The sequence below is a fragment of the Mus pahari genome, chromosome 2 (genome assembly GCF_900095145.1).
Source record: "Mus pahari chromosome 2, PAHARI_EIJ_v1.1, whole genome shotgun sequence".
NCBI classification, from domain to species: Eukaryota; Metazoa; Chordata; class Mammalia; order Rodentia; family Muridae; genus Mus; species Mus pahari.
Genome location: NC_034591.1, coordinates 14,674,918 through 14,694,943, shown reverse-complemented (window position 1 = coordinate 14,694,943; position 20,026 = coordinate 14,674,918). Strand labels below are relative to the sequence as shown.

The following is a 20,026-nucleotide window of genomic DNA, read 5'->3' as shown; positions in this document are numbered from 1 at the left end:
CCAGATACTAATGCACATGCCAGCAAGATTCTGCTGAAGGGACCCTGATATAGAGGGAGCAGGGGTGGGGGGGTATAGGGAACTTTCGGGATAGCATTTGAAGTGTAAATAAAGAAAAAAAAAAGATTAGTGTACAGAAATGAACTAAAGTCGTGCTTTTGTCCCTTCCTTTTCAATTTAGAGCTAAGTTCTTTGTTACCCATGTCCATGGAGACCTTAGAAAATCCTTGCTATTGGAGACGAAGGGCCAACTTGATAAACTTACATCCATTAAGATATTAATAAAAATCCATGTGTCTTGCAGTTAAACCTGCTATACAACTCAAAATGCTTGTTTCAGTCAATCCTATCACTGTGAGTCAATCAATGGTCCAAGTAACTTGTACTGACAATCTTCTGCTTGATCAAATGACTAAAGATTCACACTTTTAAAGTGTTTATTCCAAATAATGGAATAAACAAAAGTTACATGATAACCAGAAAGTGAGTAGCATTCACCTAAAATCGTATCACTAATTTTGGTATTATTCCTTATATGATTTTCTGCATATTTTTATATTGTAATAGAGTATGTGTAAAGACAAATGAATCATTTAACATATTAAATTTATATGTAAATTAAATATACATGTATAACTTAAGCTACTCATAAACTATGAAATATACTTTATTTCTATGACAGATTGATAAAACCTGAATATTTCATTTCTTCATGTTTTTACTGTAGCCTTCTATGGTAAGAAAGAGTCTCCATTCTACGTTAAGGTCTAATTAGAGGCTGTTATTCTGTTCAAAGATGCCTTCTACTGAGGATATTTGAATGGTCACTGCACATGTCATTTCTTGGTCAGAACTCTTGCATGGTAAAGTGTATTGTAAAACTGCTAGACAAAGAACTTGAAACACAGTTTGTTTCTTCTGAATGTAGACACCAGGCACAAGACAAGATGACAGTAAGGCTGGTGGAAACCTGTAGTCATAGTTAAAAGGAAATAGAGAGACAGAGACAGAGACAGAGAGAGAGACACACACAGACAGACTGACAGACAGACAGAAGGGGGTGGGTGGGAAAGTGGGGACAGTGGGGAATGAATTAGCTGAATGTGTTAATGGGAAATTTGGAAAGTCATGTGTGAGGATGAAATCTGAGAAACTTCAGAATTTGAGTAAAGGGGAGTGAAAGAAATGATCATGAGGTTGGGACAAAGCACAAGGTTTACAAAATTCTATGGTGACAGAAGGGAGGCATTGCCCAGGAAAGCCATACAATTCAATTACAAGTCATTCTTGTGGAAGTTTAGATTGCCTTCCTCCTCACTTCCTTGTTTTCTTTGTAATGTTGTGGTAGTTGTGAGACAGAGTCAACTGGCCTCATCCCTATTTCAGATCCTCCCATCTCATTACTGAGATGACACGTGTGTGCTACCACACCCAGCTAAAAATGGATGTGTTTTAAGTTTATCTGTAAAAAGTCACTGTTGGTCAGGAACATACTGCTGTTCAGAGTGCATCACTGCCTGGCTCAGTTACAATCTTAGTCCTTTCTATTTGTAGCAGCAGACACAAGCATGAGCGTTAAAGATTACTGTTAATAGGAGAGGTTTGTATAGCAAACATTTCAAGACATAGCAAGTGCAGTTTCCACATTCCTCATCTGCTACCTAAGGAGCCTAAATCACTTTGCGTGGCATGAACACACACTCATTTTCATCTCCATAACTCTGCCTGTGCAGATGATAGGACTGTCCTGGGTGAAACAGAGGGCTACCTGTGATACAGCCCCAGAAGGCACTTCTCTGCACACATTAATCACCAGTCAGGCATGTCAAGTGTGAAGAATAAGATAAAGCAAATGTATCAATTGTACATTTATGATCCCATCATTTTTGGTTATTCATCACTTGTGTTTTATTAGCTAAAATCTGTTTTTATTTGCCAGGCCACTGCTTTATCTGTTTTGTTTTGTTGTGTTTTTTTTTCCTCAAATAAAATTGAATTAAGTGGTATTCAAGACACTGGCTTTCATACAGCCAACCAACGGTTTGAGAATACAGAAGCAAAATCAGCTCAATATTGAGTTATGTTCTGTTTATAACACTATCAGGTTGTTTGTCTCAGTGTCTGACACGCAACTGTTTCTAAAATGGAGACATTGATTAATAAATAAAATTGAGCGGGGATTGCACAAATACAAATAATAGAAATGTGTTTGTCCTGGTGTGAAGTGTTATATTTGGGGTGTTGCAGGCCCTGTTGTCCAGACCGACACTGGATTTCAGTGACTTCATGATTATGGATTAAAAAAGAGGCTTCAAAATCTCATCCGAACCCTCCCAGTAGTAAAACACATGAAGACCAACAATGACAAGCTTCGGGATGCACCAAAACCAGTGCTTAAGATACTCTGTCCTAGAAGCACAGGACACACCTAGACAAATAAAGTAAAAAAGAAAAAAATTAATTCTATGTACACATTTTCACCAATTATTTCATGGAACTGTTATAGAACTGCAGGTTTTCAACAAACTGTTGTGCAAGGGGAAGTGGCCACAAAATCAAGGGGTTTGCAGCCCCATAGGAAGAACAACAGTATCAGTCAACCAGACCCCTCCCCCCAAGAGCTCCTAGAGTATCACCAACCAAAGAGTACACATGGCTCCAGTTGCATATGTAGCAGAGTATGGCATTGCTGGGCATTAGGGGGAGAAGAGGCCCTTGTTCCTGTGAAGGCTCTATGCCCCAGTGTAGGGGAATGCCAGGGCGGTGAGGTGGGTGTGTGGGAGGGGGAACATCCTCATAGAAGCAAGGGGAGGAGAGATGGGAGAGGGGAAACCAGGAAAGGGGATAACATTTGAAATGCAATTGCATTAAAATATCCAATAAATAAATGTTTTTGAGAGCATGTTATATGCCAGGTCATAGACTATAACATAGTTGTTAGGAGACCAGAGACCGCTAGGATAATAATCAGTTTGAGCAATCATGTTGAGACTTGTCTGACTAGGAAACTAGTCTTTCTAGGTGCTCAAAGTTCTCTTCCTTCCTTAGGAAAGGCTGTTTCACATGACCTGAGGAATTGAGGAACTCTCAGAAGAACAAAACGTGAACTCCTTTTTTCTACTAAAGCTTCCAATGAATGTCTTCCTATTATAGGAGAGGTGTTAGTAATTTAAAATAGTAGGCATATTTACAGCATGGAAACTGGCAGACATTGCAAACTTCAGCCTTCTTTCCTTTAGGACGGGTGAGGGTTACCAGAATTCCAGCTCTTGTCACATGGATGCACCAAAAGTCAAACACTGACAGATATATCACAAATTACAAACACGAGAAAGTCTTCAGTGGGTGGTAGCTCGCTTCTTTCCAGTGGATGATGAAGAATCAATCTCCCTTCTCTCTTCTCTCTCTCTCTCTCTCTCTCTCTCTCTCTCTCTCTCTCTCTCTCTCTCTCTCTCTCTCTCTCTCTCCCTCCCTCCCTCCTTCCCTCCCTCTCTCACCCTTTTTTCAAATCTGGTGCTTGGATGAGTGCTGTCTTTTTGGTCACAGAAGATGGAATTTTTATGAGCAAATAAAGAATGAAGACCAGCTTTCCTCAATGAAAATGCAGAGGAAGGGCACACCTGTTTTTGAGTGTGTCCCTGAAAACCAACCTTGAAGAAGCAAACATTTATGAGCATGTCATAAATGTCCAACTTCTGGTTTAACAAGTGACATGTTCTGACCTCTGACCTCAATGACAGGCACGAAGAACCATACGAAAACAGCCTTCAGTTTTCTCGAAAGGCCAACAAGAGCCAGAAACTGTTCCCTAGTTAGAACTTCTCACTGACAAACAGCCATTGTAAGAGAATGAAGTCCCTAAGTCCCTGTACAGCATCAGTGGTTGGCAATGGCATCACAAAATACCATTTGCAAAAATGTGACAATTTTGATCACATACTGAGCTCTGTGATAAACTTTGGACTTACAAATTCTTTTAAGCAATTAAAAATGTAATAGTATAAAATTACATACACTCACATAGACACAAAATATAATAGTATCTCTGTTGAATTAATTCTGCTCTCAAATAATTGATACTAACTTGGGGAGACAAGATTAATGAATACACAATAATCAGGCAACAAAGTCAATCATATTTTAATTAGAAATTGTATTAAAAATCAGGTGTCAATAAAGAGAAATATGAATTTGAAATGTAAATGAAGAAAATATCTAATAAAAATTTGAGAAAAAAAGTGAGAATTATGAAATAGGAGCTAGCCAGACGTGGCAGAATAATTGGAGTATGGCCTGAAAGTTCATAGATTACTTGTTTCATTTTTCTCAAAGGTTTAAGGAAGGATGTTGCAAACAGGAAAAGATCTATCAATAAAGCAGCGAGGCCCCAGCCCTGAGGGGAGCAAAACATGAGGCAAGCTGGACTAGGCCTGGGGGTGCAGGCGCCCCCATGAGCAAGTGGGGTAATTCCCTCAGAAATGCCATTCCTTTCCTTTATGAACACTAACATGTTGGTCTGCAGTGTGCCAAGTTCCAGAGATTATCAAGGGAATTAGCATTTATTAGAACTCCTATCTCTATCTGGATGTGGCTGACCTACAAAGTGTGCGTTACTGTTCAGGCATGTTGAGGAACAGTCATATATATTTGCTCGACTACAGTGAATGAACTATCAAAATTAAAAAACAAAAATGATGCCAAGAAAATAGTCACATTGGACTATAGGAAGGACCATTCCCTGAAGAATAATAAAAGAGAGAAAGAGAGAATTTCAAATGCGAAATAAGAGATTTTTCTAGATTTTGCTTTATGAGTAATGTGTTATTAATAGAACCATTTCTCAAAATAAGCTAAGAGGTGAATTTGAAACTATACTTACTGTATCTGCCTAGATGTTATTTTTAGTATAATTATAATCTCTGACTCTCAAATTTTGCTTAGTTATACCTCACATTTCTTGAACATTTATGCTTTATACTATGTATAAAAACAGCAATCCTACCTGTAGGCTTTAATTCTCACTGTTTTCTACTTAGAAACTATTCTGCTCCAAATACAAGTAACCTAACAGATTGTATTTTATGTGTATATCTTTTTATGACATAAGCAACTACATTTAAATGTGCAAAAACTTTACTCTGGGTAATTTGCATTCTCATATCCTATTATAGAGTCTCCCATTTGAATTTCCATCTGGTCTCTAATATCTTTTGTGTTTATTATTGCTTTAATGAGATAATCTTGCTTTTACATACCTAGATTTCATTACAATTTGGAAAGAGCAATCTCTACCCTGATTTTACTCTCATAAATACTTTAAAGCTAACCTTACAGCTTAATGTAATCTACTAAGAGATAATTACTAAATAGTAAGATAACAAGAAATATTGAGGCAAAAACCTAAGGACTGGTCTTTATTTCTCAAAATCAAAAGAGATAAACAATTTGTCTTTATAAGAGTAATATTTGGCTATCTGTTACTTAAGATTTACCAAGACACAGTAAATATATTGACACTTCTTGGATTAAAACAGAATTTAAAAGAGTTACATTAAAACAGAATTTAAAAGAGTTACATTATTATTACTGACCTCACCCTTGGGGACTGACAAGGCTTAGTTTGATAATTCAGTTCTTATTTAACAGTTGTAAATGCTATCTTTAGTCTGTGCTGTCAACCAAAAGTTGGCTTTCTTTGCAATGACTGAAAATCACTCCTGTAACTCAGACAGAAAATGCTCATTGTAAAGAAATTATGGCCCACATCCACCTGAAGGCTTACGTGCTGATAAAGAAGCTTTCCTATAAGCTCAGGCTGCTGATAAAATTCGCCCTACTTTTGAAGCCTTATGGTTTTCAAGTAGAAGAGTCAATCCTTTGTGACTTCTCAACATGACAGAGTCAGATGACAACTAAATAAGGAGACATTTCTAGACTTGCTCACCCTCATGAGCCATGCTGCTTTGTGGTGCGCCTGACATTCTTTAAGTAGCGTACACATATTAGCTCTTTTCATCCTAGATGTCATTGTGCCCGTTGGGACTTAATGAGAAAACACATTTGTGAAACGAAGGTTAATGAAGTATCTCTAAATGCAAGATTGCTGGGTTTCGTTAGGTGGGTCTTTAATAATACCAACAATAACTTCTGTTCCAGTGCCTGCTGGGGGTCTTAAAGCATCTCTCTACATTACATCAACCTTTAAGACAATGATTACCCATCCACTTCATGAGTGACTAAACCTTAAGTCATAAACCACAGTTACCAGAGCTTGTAACCAAGGACTCCAAATTTACTCTCGGATGCTGTCTCAAAGTACTTAACCATGAATGCATTTTGCTTTTTATATTTCCCTGATATTCTTCTTACTGTGAAAACCCTGGGTCAAACTCATTAATGCTGGCACCATTTCCTCCAACTCTTTATCTCTGAGATTACAACAGCTACATTTTCTTACAGTCAACAATCTCCATTTCCAAAACTTTTAGCTTTAAACACATATACAACAAACACATACAACACATGCACACACACACACACACACACACACACACACAATCATATTAAATGTATTTCCGGCATTTAAATGCCTTTTGTTTCTGCAAGTTATATATCTGCTGGAATTCTCTTTATCATTTAAACAAAGATATTCGCAAAATCTCCTATCCAGGAACTACTGAGACAGCACTCTACCCTGAAATGGTTCTCAGTCATCTCTAATATTGGTTAGCTGGCTGGTCTTTGTTTCAAACTAAAGACTTCAAAATTTCCTTGTCTGTGGTTATCATTTCTCATCACATTTTTCCAGATGTGCTGTTCTGTGGTTAGAGACCACAGAACACATTGCATTTACCATCTTAGTTTCCCTGGGTCTGTCTGGTACTGTGTTCAGAACAGGTCTGAAAAGGCTGGCTTGTTATCCAGGCTTGTCATCCAGGAGAATTGTGTGTTTGTACCTTAGCTAATTCCCCTGATCCCTCATCTTCAGATGCTGCTCTCAGTTTTCCATTATCATCTGTGCTTGGATCCACCTGGCATTTGCACATAAACTTGGTATATTGATTTTTCCCCTCAGTCCTAATGTCCTGGACCACAGATTAAACACTCATCGCCTCCCATTATTGACTGTGCACCACAGGTTTTCTCGATGTCAATCCTACATCTGACCACAGTATTTTCATGGTTATATTTTTAGTTCACAAGACTAGAAGTCATCAAGTCTTCAAACTAAACATATCTGGCAGGTGAATCTAGCCTTTAACAGAGAAGGATTTCTATTAATGGCAACTTCTATTAATGAGCATATATCACTACATACAAAACACACAGTACTTTATTAAAGCCATGTAGGTGGTAAGACCACACACATTTTACATAGGAAGAAGTAGAGAAAGGAAGGAAGAAGTGGTAAAAACTCAGCCAGAGTAGGAAAGAAAGAAAGAAAAAAGGAAGGAAGGAAGGAAGGAAGGAAGGAAGGAAGGAAGGAAGGAAGGAAGGAAAAAAGGAAGGAAAAAAGAAATGAAAGAAAAGAAAAAAGAAAAGAAAAGAGAAAAGAGAGAGGAGCAAATTGACCAAGTCCTTTATCTGTTCCTATAAACTCCAATATGCAAATATGTTAGAGGTTTCCACATCATGGCACAGAAATGCACAATATCAAATCAAGCTCTAATACTCTAACACACCATTCTTAGTGTGTTAAATGAATGTGACAAGGAAGGAAACATGTTTCATCTCAGTGAATCAGAAGTTTTCTCTGCCCATTATTAGGAACAACACTGCAAAACCTCATGCCTCAAGGTGGGCATTGCAAAAAGATTTACATTCAATTGATTAGCTATAGTATTTCAGGGGAGATGGAACCTAAGAACTTAGTCAATAGATGAAATGCTTATAAATTATACAATATGTGATTGATGTAACAATTAAATTCCAGTTGACCCAATGAAATATGGCTCTTGAAAGTTAAAAGGATAACAGTTGATTTCACTGATCATATAATTTGTGGGTCTACAGGTAATCCTGCTATATGTATGATTTATTACGTGTCCATGCATAAATTGATATCATTACAGAATAAATCTGAGTCAAAAATCTATATCTAACAGTTATATCATCTAAAAAGCACCTATCTTGAAAAGAAAGAAATCACTGGGGGCAGAGGGAGGGAGGGACCTGGATGGGAGTGAGGAGTGGGAGGGGAAAGGGGGAACATGATCAGGTATTGGGGTGGGGTAACAGGAGTGAAGTCCTGAGAGCTAGCAGAATGTATTGAAATATGCAACCTCAGGAGGTGGGAGGTGGATACATACTCTAGAATGTATCATAGACCTGGGAGATGAGACACTCAGGACTCAAAGGGAGGGACCCTAGATGAAATGGCATACAGTGGAGAGGGGGATCTTGTAGAGTAGTGATGAAACTTGTCCAGAAAGACAGGACATTAAGTAGAGGACTGCCATTCCATAGGCAAAACACTGACCCAGAATTGTTGCTGTGTAAAAGAACTGTAGGGACAAAAAAGGAGAAGAGCCCAAGGGAAAGGAGCTCCAGTGACCAGCCCAAATTGGAATATATCTCAAGGGGAGGCTCCAAGGCCTGACACTATTACAGATGCTATGGTGTGCTTACAAACAGGAGCCTAGCATGGCTGTCCTCCGAGAGGCCCAACAAGCAGCTGACTGAGAAAGATGCAGATACTTACACCCAACCGATGGACTGAAATCGGGGATCCCTGTGGTTGAATTAGAGAAAGGGTGGAAGAAGTTGAGAAAGGAGGGCAACCCCTTAGGAAGACCATAAGTCTTAACTAACCTGGACCACTGAGATCTCTCAGACATGAGCCACTTACCAGGCTGCATATACTAGCTGATACGAGGCCCTCGGCACATATATAGCAGAAGACTGCCTGGTCTGGCCTCAGTGAGAGAAGATGCACCTAACCCTGGAGAGACTTCAGGCCCCAGGGAGTGGGGAAGCCTGGCAGGGTGGGGGAGGTAAGGACATCCTCTTAGAGACAGGGAGAGGGAGAATGGAATGAGAAACTGTGAAAGGGCAGACCAGGAAGGGCATAATGACTAGAGTTTTAAAAAAAAGATTAAAGATAAATATTAATAAAAAACAAACACAAACCCCACATATCTCACAATTTAAACATGGAAGCAAAAAAGTTGATAGGTATGCATTAAGGCTATAATTAATTTAACAATAGAAAGCCTAGATATACTTTATGTGACCTAATACACACAGAAAGTAATAGTAATAATCCTTGTTGGACTTGTGGTATGTAAAGGATGATTGGTGATAATGATGTTTACAGGAAATCTATATGCTGAATTTTCATGTCTTTAGAAGGCATGTATACAGGCACTCGACAGTATAGACCATCATTGAGTATGGTTTGCACTGTACCACTGAAGGGGGTATTCAGAGGGAGCTCCCTACTGGAGCCCAGAGTTGAAGAGGTATGAGAAGTAGTTTCAGAAGAGTGTTTATAGCAGTAATAATGCAACATTAGAAATATGAGCAAGAAGACAGTCTGCAGACAGTACTAGGTAGTGGTACCTGCAGATGGTGATTTTATGAGAATTAGCTCTTGCATCTGTAAACTAGAAGCTAGATGTGGACTAGTTAGGACAGACCATCTCTACAGTCTGATTTGGGCCTATAATTTTGCTTTGTCTTTATAGTTTCTCAATCATTTTCCTTTTATTTATTCATCTTTTTTTCCTCTGAAGTCACATTTTCTGATAGGGTCTTTGGAAGTGTGGTGATGAGAAGATTTCATTCCCAAGACCTGACTATGAAAGTATCACCTCTTGACTTTCCAGCACCTCCTTTGACCTCCTTCCCCAGTGCTTTGCAGAACGCTGGATTTTGAATGTCTCTTTCAGTGGCTGAGCAGAGAAAGGAAGTGGAATTACATATACTCAGCCAGCTGAAGGGATCTTGTGGAAGTTAGATTAGAAGAGAAGCTGTGATTTAAGGAAATCATTTTCCATATCAAAAAAAGCCATCCTTAATTACCTGAAGTCATGGAGAGCGGTAGCAGGTGAACCATGGACCTCTTTCTGCCTAGTGCTTTATATTTAACTTTGGAATATACTTTTGACTTGCCTTTGAATAGAAGTATAAGAACCAACTAGAGCTAATAGGGCTAATAGGTCATTGCAAGTTTAGAGTTTTAAAATCCTCTTCCATGCACCAGAGATAAATTCAGAAGAAAGAAAGAAACAAACAAAAAAATGGTTGATGTCAACTAAGTAGGACCTGGCCCGGAGGAGTTACAACTTCATGAATCTAGAATGATAGAAGGAATGACTGAATGCTACGTTAGCACATGTAGTTAACTGTGAGGATGTTCCCACCGTCAGAGAATCATCTGGGATGTGGGAGATGTCCACAGCTGAGGGTTGTTGGATAGACATCTGCATAAAGTTTGCTCTAGAGCCTGCCTCCCCCCACTAATGTCAGGCTGACACATGCTAAGGGAGTTGCAGCAGGGTGCCTTCAGGAACTATCTCCAAACAAATTTAGACTTGTCTTATATATGATGGAAGCTATTTATAACGATCGTACAACAAATAGCTTGGAATAGACACCTCTGTCGATTGCATTTACAGTGAAAGGAGGAGTTGACGTCCAGTGAAAGCTGGGCCTGTATAAGTCTTCCCTTTTTAACCACTAACCTCACAGGAAAGGGGGTCCCTCCCAAGTCAACTGTCCTTAAGGCCCAATGGCCTTAAAACCATAAGATTTGAATTGATAGCTTAACAAGAATTACCTTTCTAAGGGCAGTAGATGCATTTCTGATAGTAGTGCTCAGATCTTAAAGTAATAATACTGACAAGTTCGGCCACAATGGGCTGCAATGGAGATCTTAGCTTCAACTGTGGTGTGTTTGATTGATAGATAAACCACAAGAGAAGCAGGAAACCCTAAGTCACATAAACCGCATCTCCCATCCCGACCAGGACAAATAATACTCCTCCATTTCTGGCGGGATTGCAAGCTTGTTCAACCACTCTGGAAATCAGTCTGGCGGTTCCTCAGAAAATTAGACATAGTACTACCAGAGGATCCTGCTATACCTCTTCTGGGCATATACCCAGAAGATCTTCCAACTGGTAATAAGGACACATGCTCCACTATGTTCATAGCAGCCTTATTTATAATAGCCAGAAGNTGGAAAGAACCCAGATGNCCCTCAATAGAGGAANGNATACAGAAACTGTGGTACATTTACACAATGGAGTACTACTCAGCCATTAAAAACAATGAATTTATGAAATTCTTGGGCAAATGGATGTATTTGGAGGATATCATCCTTAGTGAGGTAACCCAATCACAAAAGAAGTCACTAGATACGTACTCACTGATAAGCGGATATTAGCCCAGAAACTTGGAATATCCAAGACACATTAAGGAAGACAGAAGAAAATCAAGAAGGATGACCATTTGTGGATACTTCATTCCTCCTTAGAACTGCTTGTGGACGTTGTACATCGTGGTGCGGAGCCTAGTGCGCACCACGATGTACAACGTCCACAAGCAGGAGGAACTAGAGAAAGTACCCAAGTACCTGAAGGGGGCTGCAACCCTGTAGGTGGAACAACAACAGGAACTAACCAGTACTCCCGGGGTTTGTGTTTCTAGCTGCATATGTAGCAGAAGATGACCTAATCGGCCATCAGTGGGAATAGAGGCTCCTTGGTCTTCCAAACTCTATATGACCTAGCACAAGGCAAGGCCTGGGCCAAGTAGTGGGAGTGGGTGGGTAGGGGAACAGAGGTGGGGGGAGGGGTATGGGAAACTTTCGGGATAGCATTTGAAATGTAAATAAAGAAAATAATAATAAATAAATAAATAAATAAATAAATGAGAGACAAAAAAAAGAAAAGAAAAAACAACTGACAATAAATAAATAAATAAATAAATAAATAAAATTAATAAGAACAACAAAAACAACAAACGAAAACCAAAGTCCAAGTAAATTTTCTCTGGGTGTGTTAAATATCTATCACACATTTTCAACCTGCTTTGACATAAAGAAGATGCATCATTAAAAAGGAATGTAAATTAGGCCCTATCCCCAGGGCAGGTGAAATTAGCATGTAGTAATTATGCTGTTAGATGGGGAGTTTAGCTTTGAAATAATCCAAAGAGAGAAGAAACAGGCTGCAATAAAAAAGGAGCCCAAAAGAAAATGACTACAGTCATTTTCACAAGACCATATTCACTAAAGGTGTGTGTGTGTGTGTGTGTGTGTGTGTGTGTGTGTGTGCATTTTAAAATGTGAGACTGTTTGAAACTTGTGATCTTGTTTTCTGAATGTGAAGCATACCCAGTGATTACTAAAACTGACAGGCAATTTGGAAACTTGAGTTTTGTTTTCTCCTTCCCTTCCGATTTATAATGTTACCTTGGGCAGAATATTTCTTCCTCTGGGCCTGCTTGCTGCTTCGTTCATTGACTGTGAGAGGCACAACACATGTACTTGGTATATACCAGGTTCTGCACTGGTGTCAGACTTGTGCAAAGAGACAGGAGTTGCTTACAGGTTGGTGATCTTTGCTGGGATCGATGGTCTGGAGACAAATGAGACACAATGGCAAGTGCCATTCAAGCCATGTGCAACTGGAGACGCAGAAAGTGTGGCAGAGAGTGATGTGTTTCACGAGATGAAACTCACTATGGGATTCATTAATAGACACTCGAGCCAGGAGAAGCTCTGTGGAGCTCTAATGAAGTTGTCACTCTCTTTCAAAAGCACAAGCTATTGCAACTCCTTTGAATGTCCGTCAAATTTTTTGGAATAGAAATCCTCAAAAATACGACATCTCTCAGAAGCTATCAAAAGCATATGTACAGACACACTTACTGATTGCTGCCACTGCCAGCTCTCTAGAATAACCTTGGGATTAACAACATATTCAATACATCATAGGCAATGCTGTTTATTGAAGACATGCCGAGGAGTAGAGTTGGCATTGGAATGTGTTTCCTGAGCCAACTTACCCTAATGGCCTTTCTAATTCTCATACTTCATCAAGAAAGAACAAGTTCTAAATAAATAACTTGAGTTCATGGTTTGTTCCCTCCTTGTGCTTTCTCATCTGCTGTCATTTCTTTGAGATATGCTAAAGAAATTTACCTCTGATCATCACATGTCCCCTTCGCCGTTCCCTCCTTAGAAATGTTTCTAGGTTGTGAAGCAGACCAGAGATGGGTGATGTGTTGGGGCAGAGAGAAGAAGAAAAGGAAAAGATTTTTGTATAAATATGCAATACATACACATGTAGACAGACAGACAGACAGACAGACAGACAGACAGACAGACACACACACACACACACACACACACACACACACACACGCACGAGAAGACATGGTCTTCTCAAAGTGAGAAAGGACAAGTAAAAATGATCATGAAGTGTCACCTAGTCAGATAACACATGGGCAGTCAGAGAGTACAAGACATTTCAAAGCCCAGTTTACACAAACACCCTAATTAAGAGACCATTTTAATAGTCCAATCTGTTTTTCTTTGTAAGCATTTTTCTCCCTTCTGTTTGTTTTCTTTACCAAAGTCACAGGAAGGGCTACGCTGAGTCTCCAGTTGATCTGAGCTGCTCAGTGCATGCCCAGACAGCAAGAAAATGGTTTCTCTGGCAACAGAAATTATGTGAAATCTCTGTGTGTCTTCCCCCACCCTCCATCTGATTCCTATTCACTTAAGCTGTTCACATATAGGCAACAATGAGGCGCTGGGACTCTAATGAGCAATTCAAATTTATTGAGCTAACTCAAGGAGGTGGGCCCTATGAGCATCCTCATTTCCTGTCGGGTGTGGGGAGCACATTGTGTGTTATCTGTATTATTTAGCGCCATGCCCTGTCAGCACAGAGCTCCATAGATGAAATCAGATGGATATCTAAACTATGAGGCACATGTGAAATTTATTTCCATCACACTAGCAAAGAAATACAAAGGCTTTGAGATACTAAACATGGCTTTGAATTCTCCAAAAGCTGCTAAAGCATGGTAATTTAAAACATTCTCACATTATGTCTTGAAGCCCAAGGGAGACTAGGAAGAGCTTAGATTAAATTGCTTTGAAGGTCAGCGGTTTTATGTCTAGGGGATCATCCCATCTGCCTATGACCAAGGCTCTAAGTCTTGAATTTAGACTTCCTTGTCATCTCTTGGTAACAGGTCTTCGGAGTCCTTCTATGCAGCATGAATTTTTCTCTGTGGCTTTTGTTTAGGGGAGAGTCCTGCTGCAGCTTTGGTGCTGGAGCTGATATTCACTCAGACATTTTAATCGGATAGGGATTGATTTGCTTTAAGAAATAAAGGCTGAGAAGCAAATTAGCTTTGGTCATTAGGCGCTGGGGGGGGGAGTGGAGAAGGAGTGGATCCACATTTCTTCAGCTCTAATAGGAATGAAATGACAGAAAGAAATAGACTCAGTTTGCAGAACAGAAGCAGAGAAAATCTACAATGGACATCTGGACAAATCTCAGAGCTGTTTTCTAGAAGGAAGTCAGGAAAGCATAAAGACTTCCTTCTGACCTGTCTGTAAAACCCTCATTATAGCTTACCTGAAAGATCAGTCTGTAAGACTGCCTGTGTTTTATGAAGATATATGCCACTTGCTCAAAAACCAAACCTTCGTAACCCCATAAGCATTATGAAATTTCTCCTTGCAAAAATCCTTAACCTCAAGCTCCATTATACAGTATTTGAGAAACAACTGATTGAATGCCTGTTTTCTATATGTAAACACCAACCCCCATGCTTCAACTGTCCAACTGATTCTAATAGTCTTATGGGCATTTATGGTTTTGGGTTTTTGTTTTGTTTTTGTTTTGTTTGTTTGTTTTGGATTTTTGGTTTTTTTCTTTTTAGGAAAAGAGTTGTAGTTTGCTAAAAATATGACTTTACATCTTGACTTTTCCACTTGCTTGCATAACTATTTCCCATGACATATTTTTTTTAATTTCTAAATAAACAAGCAAACACATAACAATTAATTTCTAGCTAAAGTTCAGGAAGCAGTAGGGAACATGACTTAGTTAAGAACACATACTAGGGACGAATTGATCAATTGAAGTGCAAGGGTCAAAGTCGAAATAGGACAATAGCTCTGTAGCAATGATTTCATTTTTATAATAAATCCTTTGGTAATAATACATTGGCTAAAAAATGAGATCATTTTTTAAAGTCTAAACTGGCATTGAAATAGCAAGTAAAAATGTCAAGATTTGGAGAATAAACCAATAAATAAGACCCAACATGGAGGAAGACCTACTAGAGCTGTAACCATTTTGATTTTTCAATTCAATCAGTAACTTTAAGTAATAGAATATCTTTGGACTTTAAGTTTATTCCTGTTGGAACAGGGAGACCCAGTCCACTTCTTGAAAGCACAATGTCCCTTGCCCAAGTAACTTCGTATTTGGGTTGAAGGTGCTCAGCTTTTTGCTGTCATTTGCTTCTGAGAATAAAATGTTCCTGTTTTCTCCAATGCAGTCAGTGCCGCATATAAGCAGAGATCAGTGTAATACTTAACATCCTGAAGGAACTTCTAAGTACGAACTGCTTTTCCTACAGGACCCCACCTGACTGTGGTGTTTGCTTAGCCTGATTTTCTGAGCACATTTTCTTCATGCAACTTTCCTTTGTTCCAGAAATAGTTGGAATAGCTTACAACTAGATGTATAGTTTCTTTTTTCTTTTTCTTTTTCTTTTTTCTTTTTTCTCAAAGAAACACATCTAGGATTAGGGAATTATCTTGATGAAGCATCTCTGGCAGAATATAAGTCTTAGAACATATTGTCAGGACAAAGAGCAAGGGTCAACAGAATTCACCTAAAGCTGAAAGTGGAGTGAATTTAGTAGGTGGTAGAGAATAAAGAAGAAAACAGAAAAGTTCATTATAACTATATATGTATATTTATACACAGATCATGTGGGATGATAGTGCCCCCTCCAAAAGCCAAAGACCACCTAACAAAAGTTCCAACAACAGGCATGAGAAGCTGTCTTTTCCATTGTTGGCCTGAAATGTTCAAGAGTCTCAAAAGAATGAACACACACACACACACACACACACACACACACACACACACACACCAGCCTATGACTGTTGCTTTTGCTTACTCTGTAGAAGTGGAATGTAAGTCCCCATCACTGAAGACACCATGCACTTCAGAAACAGACCTAGGAAACCCCTGAGCTGGAATGGACCTGAAAGCCCCTTCCCTGAGGACTCGTTTTGTGGGATCAGAAAGCAACATGCAAGCTTCCAAAAAGAAAAGGGAGACATGCAACCCAGCTCTGATGCCTCTGAATGACAGCAAGTGTCATCATGGCACCATAACCTTAAGGGTGCAGCAGTAGCACTATATAGGCAGTAACCAGCACCATTTAGTTGGACGTAAGACCGAGTCAACAGGAGCAAATCCAAGACTGGTCCTGGAAACTTATGTAAATATTCACAGCATGGATATTGGAGGAGATACTAAAACCACTACTTTACTTAACCAGCATAATTCCAACAACAACCTAAACATTTATCTTTGTACTCACAGATAAGAGCAGTCCTCTTTTCCCCTATTATTTTAGCTGTCTCTCCCCATATACCCTTCCAGTATTCCCTCCTCTCTCCCTATCCTCTAATTCTAGACCCACCTTATCCATCCAAAGATTTATTTAATTGCCCTCTCTAATGAGACCTGTCTATTCCCTCTAGTACCTTACTCTATCTAGCCCTAACCTCTATGGTTAGTTATTGTGTGGATGACTGGTCTTTTGGCAAGGTTGATGAATTCCCAACTAGCCATGTCTTGTCACCAAATGAAGGTTCCAGTGATGTGTTTGGGTTATATATAATTGAACTGTTGGCCAAACATTCAACCCTTAAACAACCCCCGTTGTTCTCCACACATTGACAGCAAGTTCCCATTGCTGAAGACACCACCTACCCAACTCAATAAACATGGAGATATCAAGTTGGTAACTATATAGAGTTTTCTCTTCCATTTTCCAGTGTCTCTGCACACTATTGAAAGAAAGTCGTTAACACCAAGCCAGCCACAAATCCCTTATCTACAATGGTGTCCTGACTACAAGATACACTAGAGCAACGGTGACACACAGCTTGTGGGGGTGTCCAACCAATATCTGCTCTTACTTAAGACGGACTTCACAAGATAGAACCCGTACCTCACAATACTTGGATAATGAAGATCCTGATTAGATAGTCTATAGACCCAGGGTAAAACCAAGTAACACTAAAACAATAAAAATTATAGTGCTAAAACGACTCTTAATGATATTATGCTCTGTTCAAAATCATTGCATTGTTTAACCATCATCAGGGAAGCTTCTTTCTGAATGAGACCATGGAGGGAAATATGGAAGAGTCTGGAGGAAAGAAAGGAAAGGGAGATATAGTGTTATTATTAATATACACATACAATTTTTAAAAATAAAATAGTTAATAAATGAAGTTAGGAAGAAGAGAATGGCAGGGGTGCCTTTAGAAATTAAAAGTGGTAACATATCAAGTACTAGTTTTTAAAGTTAATTGTGTCTTCAATATTTAGGATGTGGTGTAGTCACATAATGAACACATTGAAGTGAGTGATTAGGTTTTATATATAAGAAAGGTTAATTTGCAGGCCCTCTATCTCACCTAGACAACACAGCAGAGCTGGACCTGGTAGTAAGGGCACAGGTGAGCTGGCCCCAAATGCCAGAACACAAGAGAACTGGTCCTGCCATTCGTCTGTCATGAGGTGGTGTGGGCATGGGGTTGATAGCTTCCCCTCACTGCCCCTTGCTGTCTGTAGTAGTCAGGAAAACTGGCCCGAAGCTCATGAGAGTAGGAGGACAAGCCCTGCCACACACTGCCTACAGCACTTGGGAGAGTGGGCTCTGCACCTTGTCGTAAACCTCGCGTGGGCCACACAGTGGAACTGATTCTGGAGATGTGGGTGCAAGTGAGCTGGCCCTGAGGGCACAGGAACAGAACTGGTTCTACCTTTTGCTGATGGTGTCACTGTGTAGCCTAGCCAGAGCAGTGCTGGAGAGCTCACCCTGGTGATGCAGAAGAGAGAGAGCTGATGAGCAGATGAGCTCAGCTACCACCTAGGCCCAGATCCAGGGCTTTGAGTTCACCTATGCAAAAATCTATATCATCAGTGATCTATTGAGGTATGTGAAAGGACTGGTCTTGGTGATTCAAAGTTCTCAGGATCTTGGTGACACAGGAAAACAACAGGATAACCAGGAGGAGTCTCAGTGAGGAGTCAATATTGATGCTGTCACAGAAGCAAGACACCTCAAACCAGACCAATGACTCACTGCAATGAACATTCATAAGTGAAGATGTGTGGACAGAGGGGTATACTACGGGACACACTACAGCTTCTACAACAAGATATTGTCTATGCATTGTTTTGTCTTGTTTTGTTTGTCTGCGTGTGTATTTTTTATTGGGGTTGGGGGGCAATGACAGAAGGTGGCTTCGAGGGAACAGGGAGATGGTGTGACTGGGGTACATGATGTGAAATTCACAAAGAATTAATAAAAAGGGTTTTGTTTTGTTTGTTTTATTGATTATTTTCTTTATTCATATTTCAAATGTGTCTCCCCACCGGAAACCCCCATCCCATTCTCCCCTCCCCTTTGCCTCTAAGAGGGTGCTCCCCCACCCACCCACCCACTCCTGACTCACCCCTCTAGCATCCCTGTAGCTCTGATAACAATCCTCTATTTAAAAAAAAAAAGTTAATTTGTACATTAGGGTACTGCCAGAGCTGAGACCCAGATGAGAATAAAATAAGTTTCTGGGAAAAGTTATCCGGGATAGAGGTTACCATGGTAAGTGTTTTACCCTTGAAAAGCTGAGAAGAGTCTGAAGAATAGTACTGAGCTCACGGGGTGGGGGCGTGCGGCAGGAGTTTGAAATAAACCTTTATTACTATGTAAGAGATTCTCAAATAACAAAGTTATATCACAGTACATACACACACAGTACTAGTTAAACATTGTGATTTTTAAAATCAGAAGTGAAAAGAACAGATGTGCTAGTGCAAATCTTCATTTGGAAAATGAAAGTGTCTAGGAAAAACCATGTTCAAAGCCAGACTGGGCTACATGGTGAGACCTTGTCCCCAGGGCTGAAAAACCAGGAAGATACATATTTGAGTAGTAGATCAAGATCTTGGAAAAAACTGGTGCAGTATCAATGATCTTTGTGTATTTGATAATAAAAGATAAAAGGACCAGCCTGAGGATCTTGTCAGTTACAAGATTCGACAATGTTTTCGAAATCATTTTAACACGAGTCACACGTTCACTAAAGTAGCACATGACCTTGTGTTAGTAGGTTAGTAGGATATATTTTTTGAGACTTGGCATTCTGCTTCCCTGTGAGTTAGAATGCTACTATCTTCTCCAAACATTAAAAAAAGGTTTAGTTGACATTCAGTACATACTATATGTTGTGATGCAAATTTGCACCAAGCATTCAGTTCAACACTTAGGACACTCTGCTGACATATATTCTCACTGTACAAGTCAAGAAACTTAAGGAAGCAAACGTTAACTTTTCCGAACATAAAAATGTAATAAATTGAGTCAGAACAATTTCCCACTGGTACCAATAATTGGAATATTCCCAAATAGAACAGCCAAGTACAAAGACTGATACCATTAATTTATTCAAAATTAGTCAATCTGCAGTAAACTCTATACCAGTATGTGCCTTCCAAGTTCCTTCCAAGCGCACACTTTCTCATCATCAGATCCTAACACAAAAGCCTGTACTCAACAAAACTGGAAAACCTGGAGGAAATGGACAAATTCCTAGACAGATACCAGGTACCAAAGTTAAATCAGGATCAGATTAACGATCTAAACAGTCCCATTTCCACTAAAGAAATAGAAGCAGTCATCAAGAGTCTCCCAACCAACAAAAGCCCAGGACCAGAGGGGTTTAGTGCAGAGTTCTATCAGA

General features: G+C 39.5%; 1 protein-coding gene across 9 annotated transcripts in view; it reads right to left on the bottom strand.

Moving 5' to 3' along the window:
• Window positions 1-20,026, bottom strand: part of Magi2 (membrane associated guanylate kinase, WW and PDZ domain containing 2) — a 1,405,204-nt gene that overhangs the window by 679,475 nt on the left and 705,703 nt on the right. Inside the window, exon 2 of one of the 9 annotated variants that reach the window (XM_029534896.1) lies at window positions 13,151-13,198. The exons of the other annotated variants lie outside the window; for them this stretch is intronic. Within the exon in view, the coding sequence (XP_029390756.1) occupies window positions 13,151-13,160 (10 nt within the window). The 5' untranslated portion in view covers window positions 13,161-13,198. The remainder of the gene's footprint in view (window positions 1-13,150; window positions 13,199-20,026) is intronic. 9 annotated transcript variants of the gene reach the window in all.